This window comes from Bombus pyrosoma, linkage group LG6 (assembly GCF_014825855.1).
Source record: "Bombus pyrosoma isolate SC7728 linkage group LG6, ASM1482585v1, whole genome shotgun sequence".
NCBI classification, from domain to species: domain Eukaryota; kingdom Metazoa; phylum Arthropoda; class Insecta; order Hymenoptera; family Apidae; genus Bombus; species Bombus pyrosoma.
This window is the reverse complement of record NC_057775.1, coordinates 10750733-10775247: the sequence shown is the minus strand read 5'-3', so window position 1 is coordinate 10775247 and position 24515 is coordinate 10750733. Positions and strand designations below refer to the sequence as shown.

At 33.2% G+C, this 24515-nt stretch overlaps 2 protein-coding genes and 1 long non-coding RNA gene across 10 annotated transcripts; 2 read left to right on the top strand and 1 right to left on the bottom strand.

The window, feature by feature from the left end:
- Positions 1-440: 440 nt before the first annotated feature.
- Positions 441-3691, bottom strand: LOC122568121 (katanin p60 ATPase-containing subunit A-like 2). Of its 3 annotated transcripts, none has more exons than XM_043727496.1 (8): positions 3434-3691; positions 2978-3048; positions 2372-2572; positions 2022-2295; positions 1675-1843; positions 1504-1616; positions 1110-1309; positions 441-949 (listed from the first exon to the last, which is right to left on the bottom strand). In XM_043727496.1, the coding sequence occupies exons 1-8, from the start codon at positions 3494-3496 to the stop codon at positions 589-591; spliced, it is 1452 nt and encodes a 483-aa protein (XP_043583431.1). In that variant the 5' UTR covers positions 3497-3691; the 3' UTR covers positions 441-588. The 3 variants fall into 3 exon arrangements, with proteins under 3 accessions (XP_043583431.1, XP_043583432.1, XP_043583433.1); XM_043727497.1 differs by having other exon boundaries at positions 2022-2271; XM_043727498.1 differs by lacking the exons at positions 2978-3048; positions 3434-3691 and adding an exon at positions 2696-2790.
- Positions 1493-3041, top strand: LOC122568123. Of its 4 annotated transcripts, none has more exons than XR_006316982.1 (5): positions 1493-1634; positions 1713-1887; positions 2039-2201; positions 2513-2664; positions 2936-3041. It is a non-coding gene; the product is annotated as an uncharacterized LOC122568123 (long non-coding RNA). The 4 variants fall into 4 exon arrangements; XR_006316981.1 differs by lacking the exon at positions 2936-3041 and adding an exon at positions 2753-2880; XR_006316980.1 differs by lacking the exon at positions 2936-3041 and having other exon boundaries at positions 2513-2705.
- Positions 3692-3896: 205 nt separating the features above from the next.
- Positions 3897-23345, top strand: LOC122568122. Of its 3 annotated transcripts, none has more exons than XM_043727499.1 (4): positions 3897-4047; positions 12746-12957; positions 14977-15125; positions 22871-23345. In XM_043727499.1, the coding sequence occupies exons 2-4, from the start codon at positions 12873-12875 to the stop codon at positions 23042-23044; spliced, it is 408 nt and encodes a 135-aa protein (XP_043583434.1). In that variant the 5' UTR covers positions 3897-4047; positions 12746-12872; the 3' UTR covers positions 23045-23345. The 3 variants fall into 3 exon arrangements, with proteins under 3 accessions (XP_043583434.1, XP_043583435.1, XP_043583436.1); XM_043727500.1 differs by lacking the exon at positions 3897-4047 and adding an exon at positions 4810-4955; XM_043727501.1 differs by lacking the exon at positions 3897-4047 and adding an exon at positions 6756-6935.
- The last annotated feature ends 1170 nt before the right edge of the window (positions 23346-24515 follow it).

Sequence of the window (24515 nt, the reverse complement as noted above, 5' to 3'; positions counted from 1 at the left end):
AGATAAGAAAAAGTAAAAAACATATTATTGACGAAATACAGTAACATGTACGTCATACAAGGACATATATATATATGTTACATCTACCACATATATATGTAAACCGGATATTGTAGAAAAAATAATATCAATTATTTGAAATAAAAAAACATCTTTATTTTCATATAAGATTTTGTTTTTTAAAAAAATAATTAATAAGGTAAGAAAAAGTAAAAAACATATTATTGATGAAATACAGTAACATGTACGTCATACAAGGACATATATATATATGTTACATCTACCACATATATATGTAAACCGGATATTGTAGAAAAAATAATATCAATTATTTGAAATAAAAAAACATCTTTATTTTCATATAAGATTTTATTTTTTAAAAAAATAATTAATAAGATAAAATACAGTAACATATACGTAATACAAGGATATATATATATATATTACATTTACCACATACATATGTAAACCGGACATTTTAAACGTAGCCTACAGAGCGTGCGCGAATATACGTGCACACACACATGAACAATTTTTCGAGCGATAATACATATATATTTTTCAATATGTGTTCTTTCGATTACGTATTTATTTATTCCACGTATCATATTTATCTATTTGCATAACTGTAGGTGACATTTTTTTTATCAATTTTTCTAATATCTCATAATCCTTTAATTCATATTTCAAAGTGGTAACAGATGTTTCTTTTTTTTCAAGTCTCCTCCATATTGGACTTATTTCTAGCAGCCATGCTTGCTTACAAAGCAATTTTATATCTGCGCAAGAATATTTTTCAGTACATTTTATTATGTGGTTTACAATATCTGTATTTTCTAATAAGTGGTTGCTAAGGTATAATTTGAATATACCAAGTCGAGCAACTTCATTGGGTAATGATACGTATATTTGTTTTTCGAGACGTCTGAGTAAAGCTGCATCAATGCCCCTAATAATATATTTACAATAAATATCATTGTTCTATTATATTAATAACAATGAAGGGATATTCCAAACAATGCAATAACATATTTAGAATTTGGGGAGATATTAAGATATTTTCTACTTAGAAAACTACTTAGAAAATTGAAATAACATGATATACACACCAAGGGGAATTAGTTGCAGCTAGAAGAACTACATTAGAATTTTCGTTAGATACTAATCCATCCAATCTAGAAAGAAGTTCTGATCTGAATCTCTTTGCAGGTTCAGACAATGTACAGTCTCCTTTATTTGTGGCTATCCAGTCAATCTCGTCGATAAAAATAATTGTAGGCGAATGACTATAGGCAAGTTCAAATAAAACCTGTTCAGTTTAATAAATGTATTATTTATTAAATATTATATTCAAAATTCCTTAAATTCGTTGCCTCATCACGAATATAATATCATTTCGTTTTCCAAACAACTATTCTATTTATATATAAATGACGAAAAATAAAAACAAACTTTTTTAAACCTAGAATCTCCTCTTCATACACAAAGGAAAGCGCAACTTACACGTATATACTTCTCGGAATCACCTCTCCATTTGCTCACCAATGAACTGGCCGTTATGTTAAAAAAGGTGCAATGGCATTCTGTCGCGACTGCCTTCGCTAACATCGTCTTCCCTGTTTCGTAAATTCCTTGTAAATACGTACAGAAATGATAGAAATACGAGTATCGTACCTGTACCAGGTGGGCCATACAGCAGAATACCTTTCCAGGGAGAAAACGGGCCATCAAAAAAGATAGGATACTTAAGGGGATACACAACGGCCTCCTTAACAGCGGTTTTACATTCCTCTAGGCCTACTACGTCGTCCCAATGTACATTCAGTTTGTTCAATATGATCTCCTGTGACAGTACAAAGATGAAATGGCGTATAATCTCCGTATTAAGTAAGTGTTATGTAATTTGATATTTGAAGTTTTACCGAAATCCCGTCGTCATCGACGTATGATGGACAGCTTATCGATAGGCGTTTTATTCTTAAAAAGCATTAAAATACGTATGTTAAACAAAAGTAACTTACGCATGAAATGTCTTCAGCAATCTTCCGCAATTCCGGATTGTCTGAATAAAGCTTTTCAATGCAATTCGATATCTTCGATTGCCTGGATTGTTCCATTGGGACGTTAAATAACTCTTCTGATGGAGCTCTATCACTTTCATTGGGGAAAATTGGTGTCACTGTCATTGCGAGATTAATATGGTTCGTATTGTTATCAGTTATTTTCTGCTGTAAATTCTTCTCCTTCACAGACTCACTTTTCGTTTGTTTGCTAACAGATTTGACCTTTGTCTTACTACCTCTCCAAACATTGAATCATATTGTAATTCGATACTAATACGTTGAATTTGTTAAATAATTTATATTCTTACACTTTGCTTGCATTTGTTATTTCCCTTGTCTTTATTTCCTTTCCAGTTATTTTCTTGCACAACATGGGATATTTCTGAAATTTCATCTTGTAATAATTTTCATACTCTGCAACAATAATTTCCAAATCGATGTTGTCGCAGATTCGATACTCCAGAGGTAGACGAGCTTCCCGGAATAATACATCGCTAACGTCTATATACCTGAAAAATAAAGTTTATAATGGATTAAAAAAATTTTGTGCGATGTCCGTATAGTATATACGATAACCGCCAAATAACTGTTTTATCTCTAGGTAAGATTGACAGAAAGAATGTATTGTCTACTTAATAAATCCTTGAAAATAATTTTTTGTCTTCTGCTCTTTAATTTTTAATTTTTAGAGGGATAAGAATAGTTTGAATTTGAACTTCATATTTTCATTTATAACTAGTATCTACATTATCGATTGAGTTATTCTATAACTACTGAATTACCGATGTTCATTTTTCAAATTTTGGTTGCATCTTTTATTTTCATAATGTCCATTAATTTCTACTTCGATTGATCATCGACGCAATTCGAAGAAATTAGAATTAAGAAGACATTCAAGTTACAATACTACTCACCCATTGCGTTCCAAATAATCACATATAAGGTATAATATGTACCGATGACGTTCCGAAATGCGACTCTCCTCCTAATGTAACATTTATTCTTTAATTATTAATAGTATAAGGTAATTAGTTAATAAGATAAGATAAGATTAAGATTAATTTCATGTAATTTTCTGTTATATTGCGAGTTCAATAAGTTATACATGATTTTGTTAGTTACCATCTTGATAATGCTACATGCAAAGATAAATGTTAAAGATATTTAATACAGCCTAAATGATTGTAAATTATTATATTATAAGAATTATTGTAAGCAAAAATCATATATACTATGTACGAGTATAAAATGTCGCAAAAAAAAAAAAAAAACAATAACTAATAAAAATGTAATATTACAAATAAAATGACAAAACACAATCGTCAATGGCGTGAAAGTTATAAAGCCTAAAAATCCAAAATATTCCTTACCTCCTTCCGCAGATTATAAAATATCTTATTCGTACTAGATTGCATCGACAAATCACCGTTCATGGTGGTAGTTTTAAATCATCTATCGTTTCTCGATGGATAGAATTTCCGTTTATTACTTTAAAAACAATCCGTCCACTTCGTTTCTCTCATAAAGTGCCTCTTCAATTCTGTTGAAAACTGAGCATCAAACAAGAGACAAACGATTTGTTGTCATGGTGATGTTTGGCTCACATAAGCAGTGTGCAAATATAATGATAGAATAGGCGAGTCGTGTATATCGTATAGTAAGATGGATGCGACATGGAAATAGAAAGAGAACGTGCATATATACGCTTCCTGTCCTTGTTTAATCAGGCATGCACACTAGTGGACACTGACGCCCCTCGTTTATCGTTGTTACATATTTCCTGTACAAGTGCGCGTCATTAAACAAGGACGGAACACATTCTCTGTCTCTATCACTATATTGCGTTTTTAGTTCGCTCACGCGCTCTGTACTTATATCTATTACATTTCCACCATAAGCGGCGGCCATGCAGTGACTTACAAAAGTTCAGAACGGCTCCGGACTCCGAAAGGTATAATTGGGCTCCTTCCTCCGAGGTTCAGAGGTAAGTACAGAATTATTAGTTACAATATTCTTGTTAGAATATTATCTTTTATTATCTTCTCTGCTTCGTGGCTATAAGCTTTTTCAAGAAATTTTTATGAATTTGCGAGTATTGTGGGGCACAGTGACGTCAAGATATCGACCATATACGGGAATTTGTTGTAAATTAATTAATAGAATGTCTAGAGTTCTTTATCGTTGCCAACTAAAAGAATTCGTAACTATTAGAATTTTTCATCCATAAACGGGACATTTTCGACACTTTTTCGTTGTCAAAACCGTTCGTTCGTTCTTGACTGACATATGGCACATTCCATTATTGCAAAAGGGTTGTTAAAGATTTGATACTAACCTGTGCACATTAGTTGGTTATTGATTTTAAAAAGCAATGCACGTACGAGGTTTATTACTTCAGTGACAGAAAGAAATCCGTTTTAATAACGAATTTTCGATTTTTCTTCTTAATTTCCTTCAATATCAAATGAAGGGCATTTGAAGAACATTCCGTCATTCGGATCATATTTCGTTTAAAAGGATTGAAATTGACATTCAGATAAAATTAAAAATAATTCTCGACTATTCCTTTGCTTTTCTGGTTGGTATTTTGTCCATTATTGAAGCAAGTGACATTTTGAATAATATTCTCTTAATAATTTGTGAAACAAATTAGTTCGATTTTCTATCGGTTTTCGTTAGAATTGATTCGACGTGCTACTTCAGTTTCGATTTTCGTTTCTCGAAATGTTCTACATCCTTGGTGTTCGAGACTCCTTGTCTAGGTAACTACATAGCTTCTGGATACTCTTCGCTGTACAACCTTGTGAGCTTCTCGAACATTCGTTGTCCGCCATCGAAGGGAGAAGGACGTCGCGACAGATGTTATCGAACATATCGTTCTAGAAAGTTCGAGTAAGTTCGTTTTGTTTAAATAAATCAATACATACATCGTTTTTTACGATATCGTCATAATTCATCGTGTCGTGAGTGTTTAATATTTAAATAATATACTTTTTTTAATTTAAACCGAAATTTCGTCATTATAATTATGACAGAAAAATATTTGCAACGAATTATAAATATTTTAAATTGTAAATTGTGAATATCCGTTACAAATTATATCGTATTTCAGAGGGAAGTGGAACATATGTCTTCGTGTGGAATATGTGACAGTAAATCATTCAAAGCATAATAACGGTTGGTTAAACATCTATACGGTAACATTTGCGGGTGAATATTGGGATATTATTGTGTCGCTTTAATCCGGTATTTAATGCTTTGATTACGGTCTTTGAAATGGTATCACAGATGCTGCTATAGTATCGCGTGAAAGAGGAAAGACCAGTGGTTGATGTGCAGGTGCACCAGTGCGTTGCAATCGTCGGGGTGGCTTTGACGGCGGTGCCGAGGAGAGGCGTAGAACGTGTTCGATCGACCCGCGAGCCCGTGTTCATACTGCGACAGAGTTCGTTTCAGTTAGTCTCAGTCGCTGTTTGGCCGTCGACAGCGTATAGTCGTGTTAGACCACGATTATTTCTAGTTTTCTAGTTTCACGCTAATTCTCCTGAAAAATCTGTTCCATAAGTAATACCGTTGGTTTTTCGCGCGATTGTCCCCGCTGCTCCCCTTACCTTGTCACGTCCTTCGAAGATCTTTCTTCAGTTCTTTGTTGTTCGGTGGGAATTCGTCGCTGCTCGGACACATGGACTGCGAAGCACGAGGGTTGATCGAGGGATCAACGTGATATTCTTCTCAGTTAAGTTTCATATTTTCTCTATGATACTTTCCAAGGAGGATTGAGAATTTGAGAGATAGAAATATTCAGGAAATATAGGCTTTTATGAAACCATCGATAGGTTAGAATTTAATTAACTCTCTTATAATAGCTATTTCAATTTTGTAATATATAAATTTAGCTTCCTTTATGGTGTTAGAGGGCACAATTCGGACACTTTATGATATAAAGTATATACTTTCATATATTTTAGTTTATATATTCGGCAAATTTCATTAGTAGGCCGGCTGCAGTCCATGTGCGGTAGTTAATAAAAATTCGCCTTGTTAGAGGTTAGGGGTCATTATTCATCTTCTATAAAAATATCATGAAATTGTATATCATAAAGGATCTTCTGAAAGCTAGATGCTCGATAACAAGCCTAATAGTTCTCGATAGTTCGCAATATCAAGCTTTGAATTGGCGGGATAGCCTAGCTGTCAAACCGCCATTCAACGGCGACCACATTCTTTAACCACGGACAATCCGTATATCACGCTATAGAAACCATCAAAGGGGGATGATTGCAAGTTAGTCGTCCTTTTGAAATAAGACAATTAGTCGTTACTCGTCATTCGTAGTTGCTAGTTGTTCTCCTTAGTCGCCACATATCACAGAGACGACATTCATAGTCGTCAGTTGTGCTTGTTAATAGTTGCCTGTCTCTAGTTAGTTCTCGTCATCGTTATGTATTCCATCACTATGTGAAATTTAACATATGGGATATTATTCTCTTTTATTCTTTCTGTAGGAAGATCTTTTAAAGTGAGGAGACGTGAGGTTTGAATTTAAATAACTATTTTATGATACAACGAAGTGGAAAAGTGATTTGATTTTGTAAATTTTAAAGTAATTTTTTAAAAAACTTGGAATTTAAAAGATTCACGTAGATATTTTAAATGTATAATTAAACCCTCCATATCGCGAGAAATTAAAGGAAATTGTGCAAGAAAGTTAATACATTTAATGTATAAAACATATATTTAAAATTTAAATGTAGGCGTCGATGCGCAGGTGCCGTATGCTCGAAGCGTTCAAGTCAGTTCGGTACATCCGCCATAAAAGTTGTAACGACGGAGAAGCTTAACATATGGAGTGATTCCGGACGACAGTAAAAAGTATTAACGGATTTTTCGAAATTTCTTCTATTCTTAATAAAAATATATTCTATAAAAATAGTAATATTTTTCGCATTTAAATAGTTATAATAATTTGAAATTTTAAAATCGTACGGTTGTGTTTTAACCTTTGAATATATCTGCCATTTTCATATCTTCCTTTCACTAAACTAAATATTCGAAGGTCCTATAGTTTATCTAATAAAATTCAAATTCAATTAATAATAATAAGGATAAATTTCGTCCTCAAGCATTTTTTATTTTTTTTCTATTTAACTTGTTTTTCGAATTTTTTGATAATATTCGATGAATAGAGACAAAATATAACAGTTTTCAGTTTAGGAATTCATTGGTTCAAAAGCTGTTTCAAAAGTGTTTTTTGAATTTATACGTTTGGCATTTTTAGCCTATTGTGACTTGTTCCATATGGCGGGACAGATCTTTGTCAATATTGTAAACGTAACTGAATTGGATATTGTTTTATAGAGATGGAAAAATACAAAAAGTACGAGTGTATGTATTGGCTGAGCTATATATTTTTTTAATTTTTATCCAAAATGTTATTTGACAAATCGATTCATGCATTGATAATAAAGTGACATTCCGCTACTTTGAGCGCAATATAGTGCAATATGTGTCTAAATAAATAATAAAATTTATCGTCTAAGTGGTGATTACGTCAAACCCGTTACATTTCGTCTTCAGAAAATGCAAAAAAAAGTTGAAGAAGATCATGCGCAGAAACGAAGTTTAGCCAGCAATAATATTTAAAATCTCTAAAATATATTGTACGCATCTATTTGTGAACAGGATCAATAAAATTGAAGTGCAACTATGTTTTTAATAATATCTTCGATGTATTGCTCGTCATTGTGCCGGATTAATATTTCTAAGTGATTGACTGTAATCACTAAATGGCGGCGCGATTCAGTGGTAGAGCCTTACATTTGACAGACATCGCATGCGCTTGTAAGACGTCTATTGTGAAACGCTTCCAATAGCACCGTTTACGACGATGGTGAAATCTGAATTGAAATATACTCGCGTATCGCTTCAATCTGTCGCGATCGTTTTTATATAGAATCACAACTTTTCACTTTTTATAAAATCAGTCTATAAAGATTATATGCAAATAAAGTGGATAAATCGATAGATAAACGGTTGTACCAACTTATAAAACAGATATTACAAGTATATAATAAATAAATAATAAATGAATTATATATTTATAAATTGGAATATTTGATCTAAAGTTTAAATAAATAAAGGAGATATTTATGACTTACAACGAACGTAGATTTTTTTTTAATTTTAAACGAAGCAAAAACGGATAACAGTTTAGCAGAATGTAAAAATCAATGCAATGGTAGGTCTTAATTAATCAATAACGTTCAACGTTAATTAATGTTTAGAGTGGTTTGTACATTTTGTACATTTTGTACGTTTTCCGTATTTTAACGTTCGATGTGTAAGCAGAATATGATGCCTGAAAAATCGAAAAATAATAAAATCCAATCGTTCCGCTAAATTTACAAATGGGTATACTCGTGTAAAATCATATGCGCTTGTGTACACTGATACGAAGGGTGGCAATATATTTTCCTCTTTTTGATTATTGTTGTCACTTTTTGTACGGAATAAATTAATTTCGTGAAATGGGAATGCAATCAATACAGCTTATTGCGAAATGATAACGCACCGACATATTGGTATTGACGTCAGCTTCACAAAATTTCTCGAGTATCGAGGTTGACTATTTGGGTTAAGAATTTGTTCCCAAGGTCCTGCAAGCACAAATATCTTATAAATATGAAATTTACAATGTACTTTTTAATAATTATATTCCATATATTATTATCTTTGCCGCTTTTAAAGATCAAATTTTAAAAGATTTCTTGCAGCATATTCGTATTGCGTATTTTATCCCCTACTTCTTAAGAAGCGCGTCGCGTTCAATTAGTTGGAAATGATGAAACTGTAATGGGACACGATTGTCAAATATTAAAAATGGTCCCATTAGCTACTTTTATAATCGTTGCGAGATATGTATGCATAATACTTTGCTGTCAGCAACGCGTAGCGATGAATAAAAAAACAGTACCTTCCGCATCTCGTCGCGGTTGTGTACGTATCAATAATGCACAGTACTCGTACGAAATATCTTATAACTTCTATACGGATTTTCAGATTTTTTTCGAATATTACCGACATAACCATGATAGTTGAATCTCTGTTGCAGTATTAACTCTACAATGCCACTATGCATAATATACCCCTAAAATGTTTCTACAAATATTTGAATATTTTTGTTAGCTACTATATCCTAATCATGGTTTATTACAAAAAGGAATATATAACGACATTACTTTTCTCGTAGGCTAGATTAGTTAACTTGAATAATTTTAATAATTCTGTAAGATCAAACAAGAATTTACCGTTAGTGTCGCGAGACTTGATTACACAAAGCGACATAATTGCGGTGGAACTCAGGGCAGGAAACAATGTCAAGCGGTAGACGCGTTTGTCTAGCGAATGTGTAACGTGTGAATAATAGATGGCGATAATCACGCAAACGCTACCTACAGCTGGCTTGGCTTACATTGTAGCATCTAGCCTAGAGTATACGAGCCGTAAGCACCATTGGAAGTTCAAAGGCCTATCGGCGAGTTTCATTTTGTCCCATTTTTTTAATCAGGCGATGGATCGACGAATCGTATTGATTTCGAGGATTATCTCAGTTCTTTGGGAATTTTAAAGCGTGGTCCGTCAAATCTGGTTTCATTGGCTCCCGGGCTCTTTGATGAGCAGCCTGAAACTTGATGCAATTTCGAGAAAACGAAAAATTCGTTTTTTTCTCTTTGCTTCCCTGCCTCTTCCTTTCCCTTTTTTACTTTTTACATTGTATTAAGCCCGGCTAGATAATATTGACTGCCGTGGATTTTGGCTGAGAAATGCAGTTTATAACTAGGTTTAAAATCACTGACGTCGATGAGAACACAGGTAAGTTAGATGGTCATTTATCTGAGCCGGTGTTATTCGATCTGAGCGAGCTTTGCAGTTTTTGAAAGTTTTTCTCGTTTTTCTTTTAAGCGTAGCAGTGTTAACTGATATCTTGTTATCTCGTGTATGAAGTACGTACTAAAGCTTATTTGGCATCGATTGGTTGCTGAAGTTGAAATATACCTGTATCATATCAATGCATTACAGAAGATTACGCGTTAGCTAGGTTACGAGAATTTATAGTGTGTTACAGATTACAAAAGCACTCGTTCGCGATTATCAGATTTGTTTAAATTTCCATCTATATTATAATGAATGACTATTTTTTTATAAACGATATATACATATGAATTGAAAGTTTAACTATTACACCACGTACATCTCTCCATAAACATCGTGGAGTGCATATTGTTAAAGAATATTAACCATTTGAATTCAATAGTTTCGAAGATACTAATGCTTTTGTGAAGTTTTCGTAGGCTGTTAATTTTTTAGATTGTTAATATTTTTCTAGTAGGAATGAGATACTACAAGTTTTAAATAATTTCGATTAGATATAAAAATCACATTACATTAACGAGTAGAAGTCAGTAAAGTGGAAAGAATTACGCGAGATAATATAAATATAAATTATATCACAAGGAAATAATACGGCTAGGTAATTTGAAACATTCTGAGTAAAATTGTATCCTTTGAAGGTTAGGACGCATAGTATTTACAAAGTAGATTAAGTACTAAATGAGGCACTTAAGAAAATTCATGTTGTCATTGTTTAGTAAACATTTTCAGGTAATAGCTTTTTTGCAAAAGCTGGTTTACGTTACGTTGACGTATTCGTTATTAATCGTAATTATATTGTTCTTATCCCCTACAGGCTTAACAATCCATTTTCATAATATGTTAAAACTAAATTTCCATTAGGTTGTCCCAAAAGTGTCTTTCGTTTTATAAAAAAATGATAGGTGTACAACATTTTTTTATTTTATATTATTTTATATTAAATTGGAAAAAGGTGGATCACACATAATTCAATAAAATAATATAAAACAAAAAACGTACATCTATTGCTTCCCTATAAAACGAAAGAAACTTTTGGAATAACCTAATATTTTTCTACTACGTCACTTTTACAGTGCTAAAATATTTGATAAAGGTGTTAAGAAATTCCAGTATCGATTTATTTACTTTTCGCATTCAGAAATTGTTAATTATGATCTCTGCTTAAAAGCATATTCCATGCTATGAGGATAAATTATCAAATTCATCTCTAATATACACATTAGAGAGTCATTCATAGCCGCAATCCTGTTTACCGCTCATATACCTGGAACCCGATAATTCACTAGGTAATTGCTTTAACCGTGCAGAATACATCTATAATAATTAATCGCTATTAATATTCCATTGACCATTGAAAGTCCCTGATGTGATCTATTTCACGCGATGCAAATACGCATAAATTGAAGTTACCGGTCGATCATCTTCAGCCGGATAAATCGTGCGATTCAAATTATAATACAAAAGAAAGTCAAAACTACTTACATTATTTTTTTCAATTTTTATGTATTATTTGACGATAGAAAATTTGGTAAGTATGGTTCAGCTTCATAATGTTAATGATTTTGAGTGTTAATGATTTTATAATTATTTTATAATTATATGTATGTATGTATATACATACATATATATATAATTGTGTGTATATATATATATATATATATATATATATATATAATATACGTATAATAGCCAAAGTTCAACTCCGAAGTATACGCAAAACTTTTTATGTTCATTTTATGCGACACAAGTATTTTTCATGAATTTGTTTGCTAACAGTATTGAAACAAATAACAAGCAGAGGACGAATTATTCGTTAACTGTTTTTCCAGCGTTTTGCACGCTTTCAATATTTTTTATTTGAGAAAACGTACTTGTTGCTATTTCAACTGCAAATATTTTTACAGTCGATGCTTTTCCCATGAATCATTGGCTAACATATAAAATTGAGAAAAGCTGATTGTGTTGTGAAGTTGATTTTGATGGAAATTTAGAAGAGCTCAGAATCGATATAGAAGGGAGAAAATAAAGGAAAGGAAGGGAGGGGTAAGTGGAAGCTTGGGGCCAAGTTTAATTTACTGAAATCGGGCTGTTTGTGTTATCACGATACAGAATTGCCAGTACGTCATTTCCGTGCTCTCGTCTCCGCGAAAACAGTTTTACTCGTGAAGAAAAAACGAAGAGGCAGAAAAAAGCAGACGGGGAGAGTGCTTTTAAAAAGCAGACGAAGCGTGCGTTGCCACAACGAGACACGCGGTGCTATTTGCCGTTTTAAATTGCGCCGCAACTCATTTTTGTCATCTTTGTTAGGGACGCGTGAAAACATGTTGAAAATATATTTCTTGGTTTTGTGGAATTTAACTGAAAAATGAAAAATAACGTTGTAAAACATGTACTTATGATTTACAGAGTAATTGAATGCATAAACTTTAATAGCCAGTGATTTAGGGCTTTAAAAAATCAAAAGAAAAGAAAAGAACAAAAATGATATGTTGCAACAGTCTAAGTCGATCTAAGGAGAGAGAGAGAGAGAGAGAGAGAGAGAGAGAGAGAGAGAGAGAGAGAGAGAGGGGGGGGGAGGGGAAAGCTTGTTAATTTGGAAAGAATCCAAGCGTCAATTTCAAGCATTTACAGGGAATCAAGCAGGCTGGTTAAGGTCGTAAGTTGGGCAATTATCCCGCGTTAGATTCAATCAAGTTAGTCCCACGCGAAATTGATCCAGCTATGTGAAAACGAGTGTATTCTGATTTCAGTCGCTGATAAAATACTTCTGGCTACTGCAGTGGCTACACAGTAGTTATTGAAATAACTGCTTTTCGCCTACTCTTCGTAGCGCATATATCAACCTTTGATCTTCTGCGATCAACCAATTCGAGAACCATGAAGAACAGCTTCTGCTTGGCAATGCTCTCGACGACGTTCTGCTTGCATGCCGCTATTGTCCTTTTCTTCCCGTTAAGGACTGGTAAGTTGATACTGGTTAATTATGCGATCGAAATCCTATACAATGGCTATAAAAAATATTTGCACCATTATCCTCATTTCTTAATGAAGCGCTTTTTTATCAAGTTTTATATTTCATTTTTATAGTATCCAATTTCTGTAGTTACACGAAATTACTAAATAATAGGTAACGTGATATACACGGGTTTAATTAAGTAATGAGTTAGTCAATATATAGACACTATTATTTCATGTGAAATCTTACAACGTTCTTGTACGAGCAGTATCAATCACAAATTGTGAAAATGTTTACCGATAAGGGAAATAGATAATATGGAAAACGCAGACCTATGGAAGGAGAATTCCTGAAATTGGACATGAATACGCGATTTCACGAAATATTTTATGGTATATCTAACATAGAGAATATACGCGGGGAAGTATGAAAAATTCATCGTGAGACGTGTATGCAACCTACGTGGTACGGGACGTGTTATAAATGGTTTCCGCCAGACAACCGTGTTTGAATTTGTGAACACGATCGAACAATTGACGGAATAATTATTAATTCTCATCTCTACCTTAGTAACGATTTGCGTTGGAACGAGGTCGAATCATTCCGATTCCGCGCACGATTAACAAATAATTACAGTGGACATCAATTACTTGGATGGTCTTCATCGTTTAAATGTAGCATCGATGACATCTGGTAATTGGACTCAATGTGATTTATTTAATTCGATTAATTTGATCGGACCAACCAATTATTTCAATTAATATAAGCTACACTGGAATATTGTGTATCTTGTGTATACATACCGCGTCAGAGAAAAGTTTTCATTCATCCGAGTAAAACTTTCGTAGTCGTTAAAGTTGCGTGTCGGTTCTCGTGCATCTAAAGCTTCGTTCAAGTTAGTCGATTTATTTGAATTCGAGCGAGTGGAAACCTCTTTGTCACTGTGAATTTGTTACTTAATTGATACTCTTATATGCCCTTGTCCTTTAAGCTCTTACATCCATTCTTAATTAGTCAAGTCGTTTAACTTTTGACAAGCATTTTAAAACTATTTTACTAGCGCGAATCTACTATTTTATTTGAGATTATCTCCTGCTTTTATTGAAATGTATATGTACGTATTTGTATGTATATGTACGTATGTATATGTACGTATGTATATATACGTACGTTACACGTTTGAATTTTAAATAAACCTTTTATTATTCCTATGTACTTTAAACGTCACTTCAAGCCACTTCAACTCGGATAGCTCGATTTCGAGTTCTAAAGCACACTAAAGTATACTATAAAGCACACTTGCAAAGTGAAACAGTAAACACGGTATAAAAACTCTCTTCTCATGCAAGAAATCGAATACCCCATTTCAATGGTGCTTTAATCTCATCGATGAAGCATTGATGCAACGAAGAAGCATCGCGACAGCCGCAATGCGGATCCGTTGAACAAAAATTTCCTGGCACGGTCGCTTTCGTAATGCTATTAACCGGTTTAGTGTCAGGGGATTTTAAGAATCCGTGTCGGATTTTGCCATGCAGCGCGATAACGCTTCGTTTATTTATTTGTCAGAAGTGCCGATCAACGTGATCGCGCTGCCCGTTTTTTTCGTCGAAATATGCCACTCAACGAGCTCGCGTTTCATTTCATCAGTTGTATCGGAAACGTTATACTAAACACTGAAACGTTTGTAAAATATTCGTGCTTTATGTTTTGTTTGCGTGGTAACATTCTATAATACAGGATTTGGTTTTCCAATTCAAGAGGTAATTTATACATTAGTTTTTTTAAAATTTGGTTTAAGATTTATTAAAAAAAAAAAAAAAAGAAGAATTACGAGAGGAAACTCTGATATGACTCGCGGTGAGCTACGTTCGGAACCGAGAGCGTTACGTATTGACGATCGTGACCAAACATCGTGATACAGTTCACCACAATAGGCGAATAGCGCGATCGCTAAAACGGTTAAAGTAACTGCGCGTACGACCGTCGAGTGGCAAAGATATTGAAGCTGGGAATCGTTTTCAGGCGGCTTACGAGAGAACTGTACGGACTTCCAAGGAGGCATTATCGAACATGGTCTCTTGTATGTGCCGGGACCTGCAGTTTGCAGTCTCTGCGTCTGCTATCATTCAGAGCCGAAATGGTGTCAGGCTATCTTCTGTACACCACCCTATGTGAGTACATGCTCATTCAAAGTGAAACACTTAACACAATCATGAGAAACTAAAGTACACCATTAACGCTTACACCCTGGTCGTTAAAACACATGCTGCGCGAATAGGGTACACAGCGATTCATCTAACACACCTTGAATTAGTTTTAGAAAGACAAACATGGACAGAGATAATTTTTGTCACGAGCCGTTTAATTTATTCGTTCATTAGGACAGATTAATTTATACCTGCTAAGATGGTGATTGATCTGACAAATACTCTTAAACAATCACGTCGTAAACTTTGTATATATTTTAATCGCAACGAAACTGTTCAGAGAAATGGTGAAATTATTAATTAGAAAAGAAGACTTCTACGCATCGTTGTAAAAGCGTTAGCGAAAATATTCATGAAACAGTTACGTTGTTATAAGTTCTACAAGAAGAAATATTGAAAATTATGTTCCAATTATTCAGTTGCACGTATGAAAGGTATCTTGCGTTCGCGCAAAAAATCTCTTAAGGATACATACTTTATAATAATTGGAGTGTCGAAATTATTACGCGGATCGGCGTACACGTGCCTTTTAATGAAACCAGGTTAATCATTTGTTACTCGTTCCTAACTTTTAATTTTACGATTTTTGCGCAATAAAATTTTATATTCCGGTTCGTTTTATAAACGATTCAGTTCAAATTTAACAGAATTAGAATTGAAATATTCATTTGTCCTTTATTAAAATGTTCTTTCAGTGTCTCGTTTTAATATTTATCTAATAATATTTTGTTAATTGTTATAATTAAACGGAATTTTTCAAAGGAGAGACATACTTTAAGGTAGGAAATGAACGTACATTTATAATGAGAATTTAAAAAAAAGAATATTTCATACAAAGAGAAATATTCCGTATAAATAGCTACGCTATATTTTATATGTATCGGATATGGTATCTCTTCTGGTTAATGTATCTAACGATTTTCCACGCGAGGTAGCATACATTTGCATCTGTTTCTTTGCTTCCGAGTAGTAAAATTTAGCGTTCATGCGACTGATAGGTAGTTACGCACTGACAACTGGAAACGTAAAATGAGTAAGAAGCATGAGACATCCTATAAGAAAAATAAAGTTGTTTTTATCTTTCACTACAAATTCGTTAGAATATTGTTAATAAATATATATGAGTTAAGATTTCAGTTTAAATAAAAACATAGGATTAGACATTTATTTATATATTTGACATAAACATAATATGACATTTGACATAAAATTTTGATAACGAGTAAAATTACATATTCTGATATTAAATTAATTTAATGAGAATAAAAATTAAATTTTTTAAACAAGATTTTGTATGAAGTTATATTTATTAGGAAAAATTCATTCATCCCTTTATCTTTTATTCGTTTCGAATTACACATTGATTGAGATATTCTTGTTGGCTAAATTGCGAATTTAATGCAACGAAGTCGTGTGAATCCCTTGCAAGTATGTAAATACATCGTCGAATTAACAGGTCAATTACTTGAGATTGGGACTGAAAGAAAGAGAAAGGTGGAGGAGGTCTTGCCTTTGAATGCAGGACACTTCCAAAGCCTACAGTTCGCTGAAATTACCAGAGAATTCAATTAAATGGCAAATTAAACCATTGAACTGAATCTGTTTCCAATTGTGAGCTCGGAAGTTTTATTCTTTGAATTTTTAAATCAATAAACTTTCTTTTTGTATGTACGGAAAGAAATATAATTGATAAATCAACGAAGTATGTAATTGCATTGAAAGCTCTTCTCTATGGATTCAGTTTAAACTGCACAACATCAAACAAATTGATAGTGTATACTTTATTCGAAAGTGAAGTTTATTACTGTGTATATTAGTTGGCTATTTATAGCCTGTTTGAAAAAGTGATTTAATTTCGATTAATTTTAAATTAGCTTTTGTTAATTTATTCAAGTTAATTAATCTCTGGTCAAATAGAAATACCAATCCGATAGTGCAATTACTTTCTTGCTCTTCTGTACAGATGGAAACGCGTTCGAAAAATAGAAATTCGTAATTAGCGATGTTCCATCCCAGGCTGGTCAATATTTTTCCATCGGGAGAGTCAGGTCGAGCGATGCAAGATTTATACGCTCGTCTGTCAGTTATCCCAATATCTGCTACGCGATAAAAAATGAACGAACTGAATAATGAATGTATTACCGACATAAAAATTGCTTCATGTAGACCACCGTTTTTCGTCTATCCTTTCGGTACCATTTTCCTTTTTTCTTTTTTCTTTTTTTCTTTGCGAGACGCTTTACTAATCATGAGAAACGGAAATTCACTTCTGCGCATCAATTACGGTTCGCAAGAAATTGTATTATCGCCCGGTACGTATTCGAATTATCCTCGATTATTCTCGGCTGTTTCCGTTTCCATTGGTCTTACGTAAGTACTTGTTTGATGTACGTACAGAGTGAGACAATAACTATTAACACCTTTAATGCCTTTGATATTATAAATTAATTATATAATACGTTGAAACCTGACTTTTAGACTCGCAAGACTCTGCAAGGTTTCGAAGCTCTCGTGTTTCAAGTAAGAATATCAGGTAACAAAACAATAAAAAGTTGTAGAAAAGGAATTACATTGCGAGGTCTGTTAAGGAAAATTTTAAATCGTATTATTGTAATAGGATTATTTCAGCGAGGGAAATTACGTGTTGCGTGTGATGCGTTGCAAAGCCACGAGCTTTCTTTCGGGCTAATATACATTATCACCTTATCGAATTTTCTATCTAAACTGTTGCGCTCACACGTGGATTTGGCATTTCAATTTTCTTATTTACAGACCAGTCCAGTGTGACTAAACTAAATATTTCAACCCTCCTAGGTAGAATATATTTTATAGAGAGACGTACAGCTCTGTGAAGGGGAGACAGATCAATAAACCGGGTTATCTTTAAATCACCGACAATCATTTCATCGGCGCGATTTCACCGACACCGAGTTCGCCGGCAATGTCCATCAAAGCTTATTTACCGATGCATTGAAATCACCCATAATCATTTCATCGATATCCTTCGTTGCCGACAATTATTATATTTTCCACTATATGTTATCATTGATTACACATCTTTATTTACACATGCGTTCCCGTGTATAACGAGACAGGGGAAGAAACGAAAATGATACGTTGGCATGACGCATTGTTCAATTATTAATTAACATGTGTTATATATCTACACGGATGCTTCTAAATGTCGACTATAATTCATGAAAATGGATACAATGGATATTTTACTATGCATAAATAGAATTATAAGGACATGTTAATGCTTTTACGAAATCTATTTTTGCGTACGTTTGACGTTTCTGTATTATTCCTTGTATACTTTCTGCTCTTGTTTAGTTCGTCGGAAGTAAAAATACGTTAAGCGAATCAGCTAATCTATTTGAGCGATTCAATAGCTCGGTCTTCTCTTATGCAACTACCAAAACAGAAGATAAGTCTTTGGTTATACAACATCTCATAACGTCCAAAGTAACTGGGACACTAATTAGTTGAAGCTTCAAGCCAAACCAGATATCAGTCATCATCCGTAAATGCATTCATTACAATCGTTTAAAGTTTGAAGATACACCGTTATAAATTCGTGATATTAGGGAAAGCGATTCAGAATTTGAATTCATTTGTTAGAACGACGCCATGGGCAAAAGTACATAATGGAAAACTTTCTTCCAAGACCAATTGATAGCGCTGACGTAATCAAGAGGGTGACGATATTGCCACAGACGTTTCTGCAAATAGAAGACTAACTTATTTACGAATTGCCGTAACACGATTGCCGCTGGTAATATGGTTAGTAATCGCTTTATTGAATTTTCGCTTGATGTGACATCGTCGAGCGTCTAGCGAGATTCTTCTCTTTGTAAGACTATGTTTCTGCAACGGCTGTATTTTTTGAATTACCGGTCGTGAAGAAATCCTTTTCCTTGTTACGTGTAATAGAGTCTTTTTAAGTTTTAAATTACATTGGTTACCTTCTGTAATTTATTACTCGAAGGTGGTAATTTTTTTTTAAATAGTTTGCTTTTTCTATAATTATTTTACTACAGTATCCTCAAAAACATGATGTATGTATATATACCCTCAAATATTAAGTCAAGCTGCTGTATATTTTGGAAATTGCCAATTACAGCCATAAAAAAAAAAAAGATGAAAAAAAGAAGGAAGTTCGTTAAAATACGTGATTTTCCAATCAAGATATAGAATTTATTCGAGTAATATAGATTACGGTAGCGATGGTGATGGTAACGATGAATGGATTGATTTTTCGTGCGAAAATAAATTGGAAGCGCAGAGCGATGCATTGTTTCAGGGAATATCGGTTTTAAAGCACGGTTTTAAAGTACGTGTGCGCTTGACCAGGCTTGTTAATTAATATTGCTACCTGATTTTCAATATATAAATGTAACACCTACATATCTTTAAACTTAATTGAACTAATAATTTCTTTAAATTTGAATTAGTATTTATCCTTTTAAATGCAACATTTTTTTTAAATGACAACTTCTCGCGTAAGTCAAGTGCACACATATTCGTTCTTAAAAGCTTGATTCTCTGAGAAGAGAGAAAGTCTTTCAACAAACAAGATCTGGTTCTATCCATTTCTTTCCGGATAAATCTCTCCATTTAAAATCGTAGATCGTCACACTCTATAGGTATTTCCATGAAAAGGTTAAAGTCGTTTTGTATAAAACCCAATTTAGAGAAGAAGGAAGATCCGCGAGAAATTCTTTCAAGTTTCCCTATGTTTGAACTCCAATCAAAGCAATCCTATTCCCAATAGGACGATTATGCGTTTAACTTCTCATAGAATCTCTTTGATTCTGCGTGGCATCTTCAGTGCTTTTGAAATATGTAATTGACGTCGTAACATCAACGGTTTGCAGTGCAAATTCAATTTTGAGTCGTAATTTCCGTGTTCGCATGGCAAAAGCATAAAATCGATAGCGCGTACAAGCGCGTCTTCTTCGCTAATGGCGCGCTATAAATAGGAATATTTGAGTAAATACTGCGAATTTCACGTTGCTGAAAGATTCATGCTATTTGCTCGTAAATAATCGTCGGGTATATTTAAGTTGAAATCGCTGCATTAGGTATTTTTTTCTTACTTAAAATTATTTGGATTGGTAACTTGAGTGAAAGTTCTAAGATGTAATTTGTTATTCTTTTATAAATAGTTTACAGAAGATAAGACGTGGGTAACTCACGACTGTCGTGATCATGACACTATACATATTTATGTATTGCACGTATACTAAGCTAACTAAAATACCAAGTCAGAGAAATGGAAACTTAAGAAAATGTAATGGAATATAAAACGTTGGAGCCTTGCCAGGAATGTAAAATGCTAAGTAATCTTCCTAGTCCTCCAGCTCTTTCTATTTTGATCAATAATTATTAGTACATGTTAGGAAAGCAATTAGAAATTTTGTTCTCAAGCGAAGTATAATTTTAATTTTGTATGTACACAAAAATGTTAAATATCAAATAATCACTGGGGACTGCAATAAACATAGTATAATTAATTTTTTTTACATAAAATTATATTGTATAGGCTATTGTTATTTAAATATTTTAAATTGGATGAAGAAAAAAAAATGACGCAAATAAAATGTAGGACATTTTAATTAAATTTAATTATATAACTATTTAACAATGATTAAATCATCCCCGCTTAACGCTCTATCTCTTCTATTTCAACTGTGCCTCATTAAACTACGATTAAAGAGGATGCGTTTTTTTGATAAACTAACATCCTGACAAACACGGCAGAAGAATCAAATATGTAGATTCTTACAACAGTAGTTATATTGTATGAATTCCGTTCTTCAGAAGCTTCATTTGTGAAACGACAATTCGCCAGAATACGGTTTCACTGTGGTTATAAGTATAGGATCTCTATCTACTTGACAGACTTGCTTTATGTAAAGAATCCCTGTCTCTTGTTCTACCCTATCGCGATTTTCTCCTCACTTTATACGCTTTGTCGAGCAAAGTGATATTGGCACATACCTCGGTTCCGGTTACAATCATTAGTTTCCGCCTAAACGGTTAGAATCACGTAGCACGCGCTCTACTCCCGTTTATTCGACATTCAGGCCATCTGGTTGCACGCGAAGAATTTTATTACGAGTTAATCCTGACCGATTACAATATCTTTCTCTCGTTTACAAGGTACGACGAGACTGGCAGTTTCGTGCTTTCCAACGCAAAAGCCGCGATATCTGCACGATATCTGTTGTACTGTTCTTATGTGGACTTCATTTGTACCACTTCCGTAACAAAAATAGGATATGTAGAACACAGCATTCCGTTATGCGATATTGTCGGTTCCTAACATCTGAAAAATCGGAGATAATTTTTTCCCTACAGTTGTAAATTTGTGCGAAAAATTACAAACGTAAAGGTATTTGGTGCACGCACAGTTCCCCCTCCCCCCCCTCATTTGCGTGGACATGCTAGGAAGATTCACTTTTCCACGGTGAAACTGTATGTATTGTAATTTCATTTTTACAATGGTCGAACATCCTATTATGCATAAATTTAATATTAATATAAGCAGGTTTTATGTCAAGTATTACATCTAACGTATAAGCATACGTGTGTACGAGCCCTGGTTTTAAATGTTTTGTGGTAGACACCGCAAAGATTATTCAGTTGGACGTCTGACTCAACATCAATATTTTACTCAGGAGATAATATGTTGAGAACATGTTGTTGAATAGCATGGAAAATGATAAATGAAGACATACTTCTGTGAGGTACATAAAATGGTAATCGGAATGAATTTTAGCTCTTGGGGACAGCAAAAGAGCCGTTGATACTGTCATACACATCATTCTATTAAATTTCGAAAATCGCTGTAACGTTTAAACTTTATTATACTCTGTTTCATATCACAAAACGTTGCTTCCGAAATGTACGTTTATTGTTACAATAAACTTGACCAATGGCTCTGAAATACTATCCTTGAAAAAGCAATGGCAGAAATGGAGCAAAAAAGAAAGAAAGAAAAGAAAATAAACAAAGACCTTGTTGAATCGTAAAAATAAAATATACTACAGGAAGAACTTTTTCCAATGGACTGGCATGAGACAAGGTTTAAAAGCTATGACGCGAATCGAACGTTACTGACTGACTTAAAACTTTATCTGCGAGAGCGCATTTTTTGTGGATATATAGATACACATGTATATATGACGAAATATACAGCGAAAAGCTTTATCGCTGAAAGTATTGAAATACAAAACTTTCTTTCAAATTTTCAAAATAGGAATTCAGGATCATGGTAAATAATTGGAACATAATTACAAATAATATATAATATATTATCAAAAATATACGTTAGATTGTATACAATGTGATATATACAAAGATTACACGTACAAACCCATAATTAACACAATGCTACCGTAACCATTCTGCAATCTGCCTTGCTCAAAACACTCTTCCAGTCACCTCCAAACTCCTCAATTCTCTCCACCTAAACACCCATAAACCATTCATAAACATGCAATTCTCGACAAAAGAAGAATTTATCGTCAGTTGTCCTTAACATCTCGTTCATTCATTCGATCCTTATCCCCCTATTTCCTCTCATTGCGACGAACGCACTACATTTTTCCACGTCTCTATTCTATTCTCTGGATGACCTGGATTTTCGAGCAGTCGAATGACGATTGATCTGTACAATTAATCGATTTTTTTTTTTACTACAGTGGTGCAGTAAGTTTCGTGTTGGAGAGCGATGTTGCGAATTCGTATGCCTGGACGATGTAGACACGAATTTGACCGGACCTGATGTGATTGTTGTCACTAGCTCCTCCTGCGTTGACGAACAAGACATATACCACCTGATGGCCTTAATGATGCTGTGGGGGGCGTTTATTTAAATCTTCAATAAGGATTTAAATGATGCCGTTGACGAAATTCAACAAAAATTTCAACGCATCAACGGGAAAGGAGAAGGTACGATGTAGCGTGTTAACGAAACGTTCTATCTGAGTAATTTACCTCGAGAAGTACAAACAGTTAGAAACGAAGATTTCTGTGCGAATACCTAATTTTTTTCCTTTATTTCTTCATTTCTTTTAAACAAAATTTTAACAAAAGTGAGGTAAGATTACGTCAGAGGGTTTGCTTCGTTTTCACAGATATTAATATAACAAAAATAAAAAAAAATGATAAAACAAAGTTAGAAAATTGTAATCTCTCTAATTCCTATAATGAATGTAGTTGATGTTGTCAACAAAATTCTATCACGCAATTGGGCAGAAAACAGAGAGATATATGCTGATAAATATTTGCCAAAATTCTAAAAAGCATTATTTCGACAATGAAAGTATAAAAAATTGATAAAATTACTAATAACATTCACGAAAAAAAGTAAACTGTTAAATATATGACAAAATAATTCTATTTTAAACAAGAACTCGCCACTGTGATTATATCGAAATCAACCGAATTTAATGATAGAATAGACTAAAATAAAAAAAAATATAGATAGAAATGAAAGCTTGCCATATATAAATATATATACTACTATATACGTAAATATACTACTTATTCAAATTATTGTTCACATAATTTATATAAAAAAAAAAAAAGTACACAGGGAATTGAATTGAAAAAATAGTAAATTGTTATATATATGACAAAATAATTCTATTTTAAACAAGAACTCGTCAATGTGATTATATCGTTTACGAATTTAATGAATGAAACTGTAGCATAGAACTATAAGTGACTGTCAAACTATTTTTATACTTAAAAAGTAATTCGCAAAGTAATATGAAACAATACTACTGAATTGTGTCTCTTTCAGAACTTATTCTTAACCTCTTGCTTTATAACTTTCTTAATTATACCTTTCAAACTTATTGGCCACGAACGAAAACCGATAAAATTTTAATCTTAAATATAGATGGAAATATTAGAGGTAAGAATAGACTAAAATAAAAAAAAACAAAATATAGATGGACATGAAAGCTTGTCGTATATAAATATATATACTACTATACCTAAATACACCATAATATATATACTATATATACCTAAATATATGTCGAGGATGGAAGGACACTAGAGCCTCCCGTTTGGAACTATGGGAAAAATCCTGTAATATTGTAATCTTAATTTTATCTTAATTTTAATTTAATCTCTATATTTAATATAATAATTATATATATATTATACTTAATTTAATCCGATTGTATTTGTTTGAGCCTTGTGATAGTGGGATTGGGTTCGAGGTGACACAACTGGTCGCCGAACGTAGCCGCGGTCACGAGATGGACATTTTTCCTTCCTTTACGGTTCATTGTCAATACAACGTGTGCCCCATTATATTGACATCTCCAAGGA

Coding starts and splice junctions, on each gene's coding strand:
- LOC122568121 (XM_043727496.1), bottom strand. CDS start 3,496: ATGAACGGTGATTTGTCGATGCAATCTAGTACGAATAAGATATTTTAT. Junction 1,844..2,021: donor TTGCTGAAGACATTTCATGC/GTAAGTTACTTT, acceptor GTACTGTCACAG/GAGATCATATTGAACAAACT. Junction 1,617..1,674: donor GTATGGCCCACCTGGTACAG/GTACGATACTCG, acceptor TTTACGAAACAG/GGAAGACGATGTTAGCGAAG.
- LOC122568122 (XM_043727499.1), top strand. CDS start 12,873: ATGAAGAACAGCTTCTGCTTGGCAATGCTCTCGACGACGTTCTGCTTG. Junction 12,958..14,976: donor TTTCTTCCCGTTAAGGACTG/GTAAGTTGATAC, acceptor AATCGTTTTCAG/GCGGCTTACGAGAGAACTGT. Junction 15,126..22,870: donor TCTTCTGTACACCACCCTAT/GTGAGTACATGC, acceptor TTTTTACTACAG/TGGTGCAGTAAGTTTCGTGT.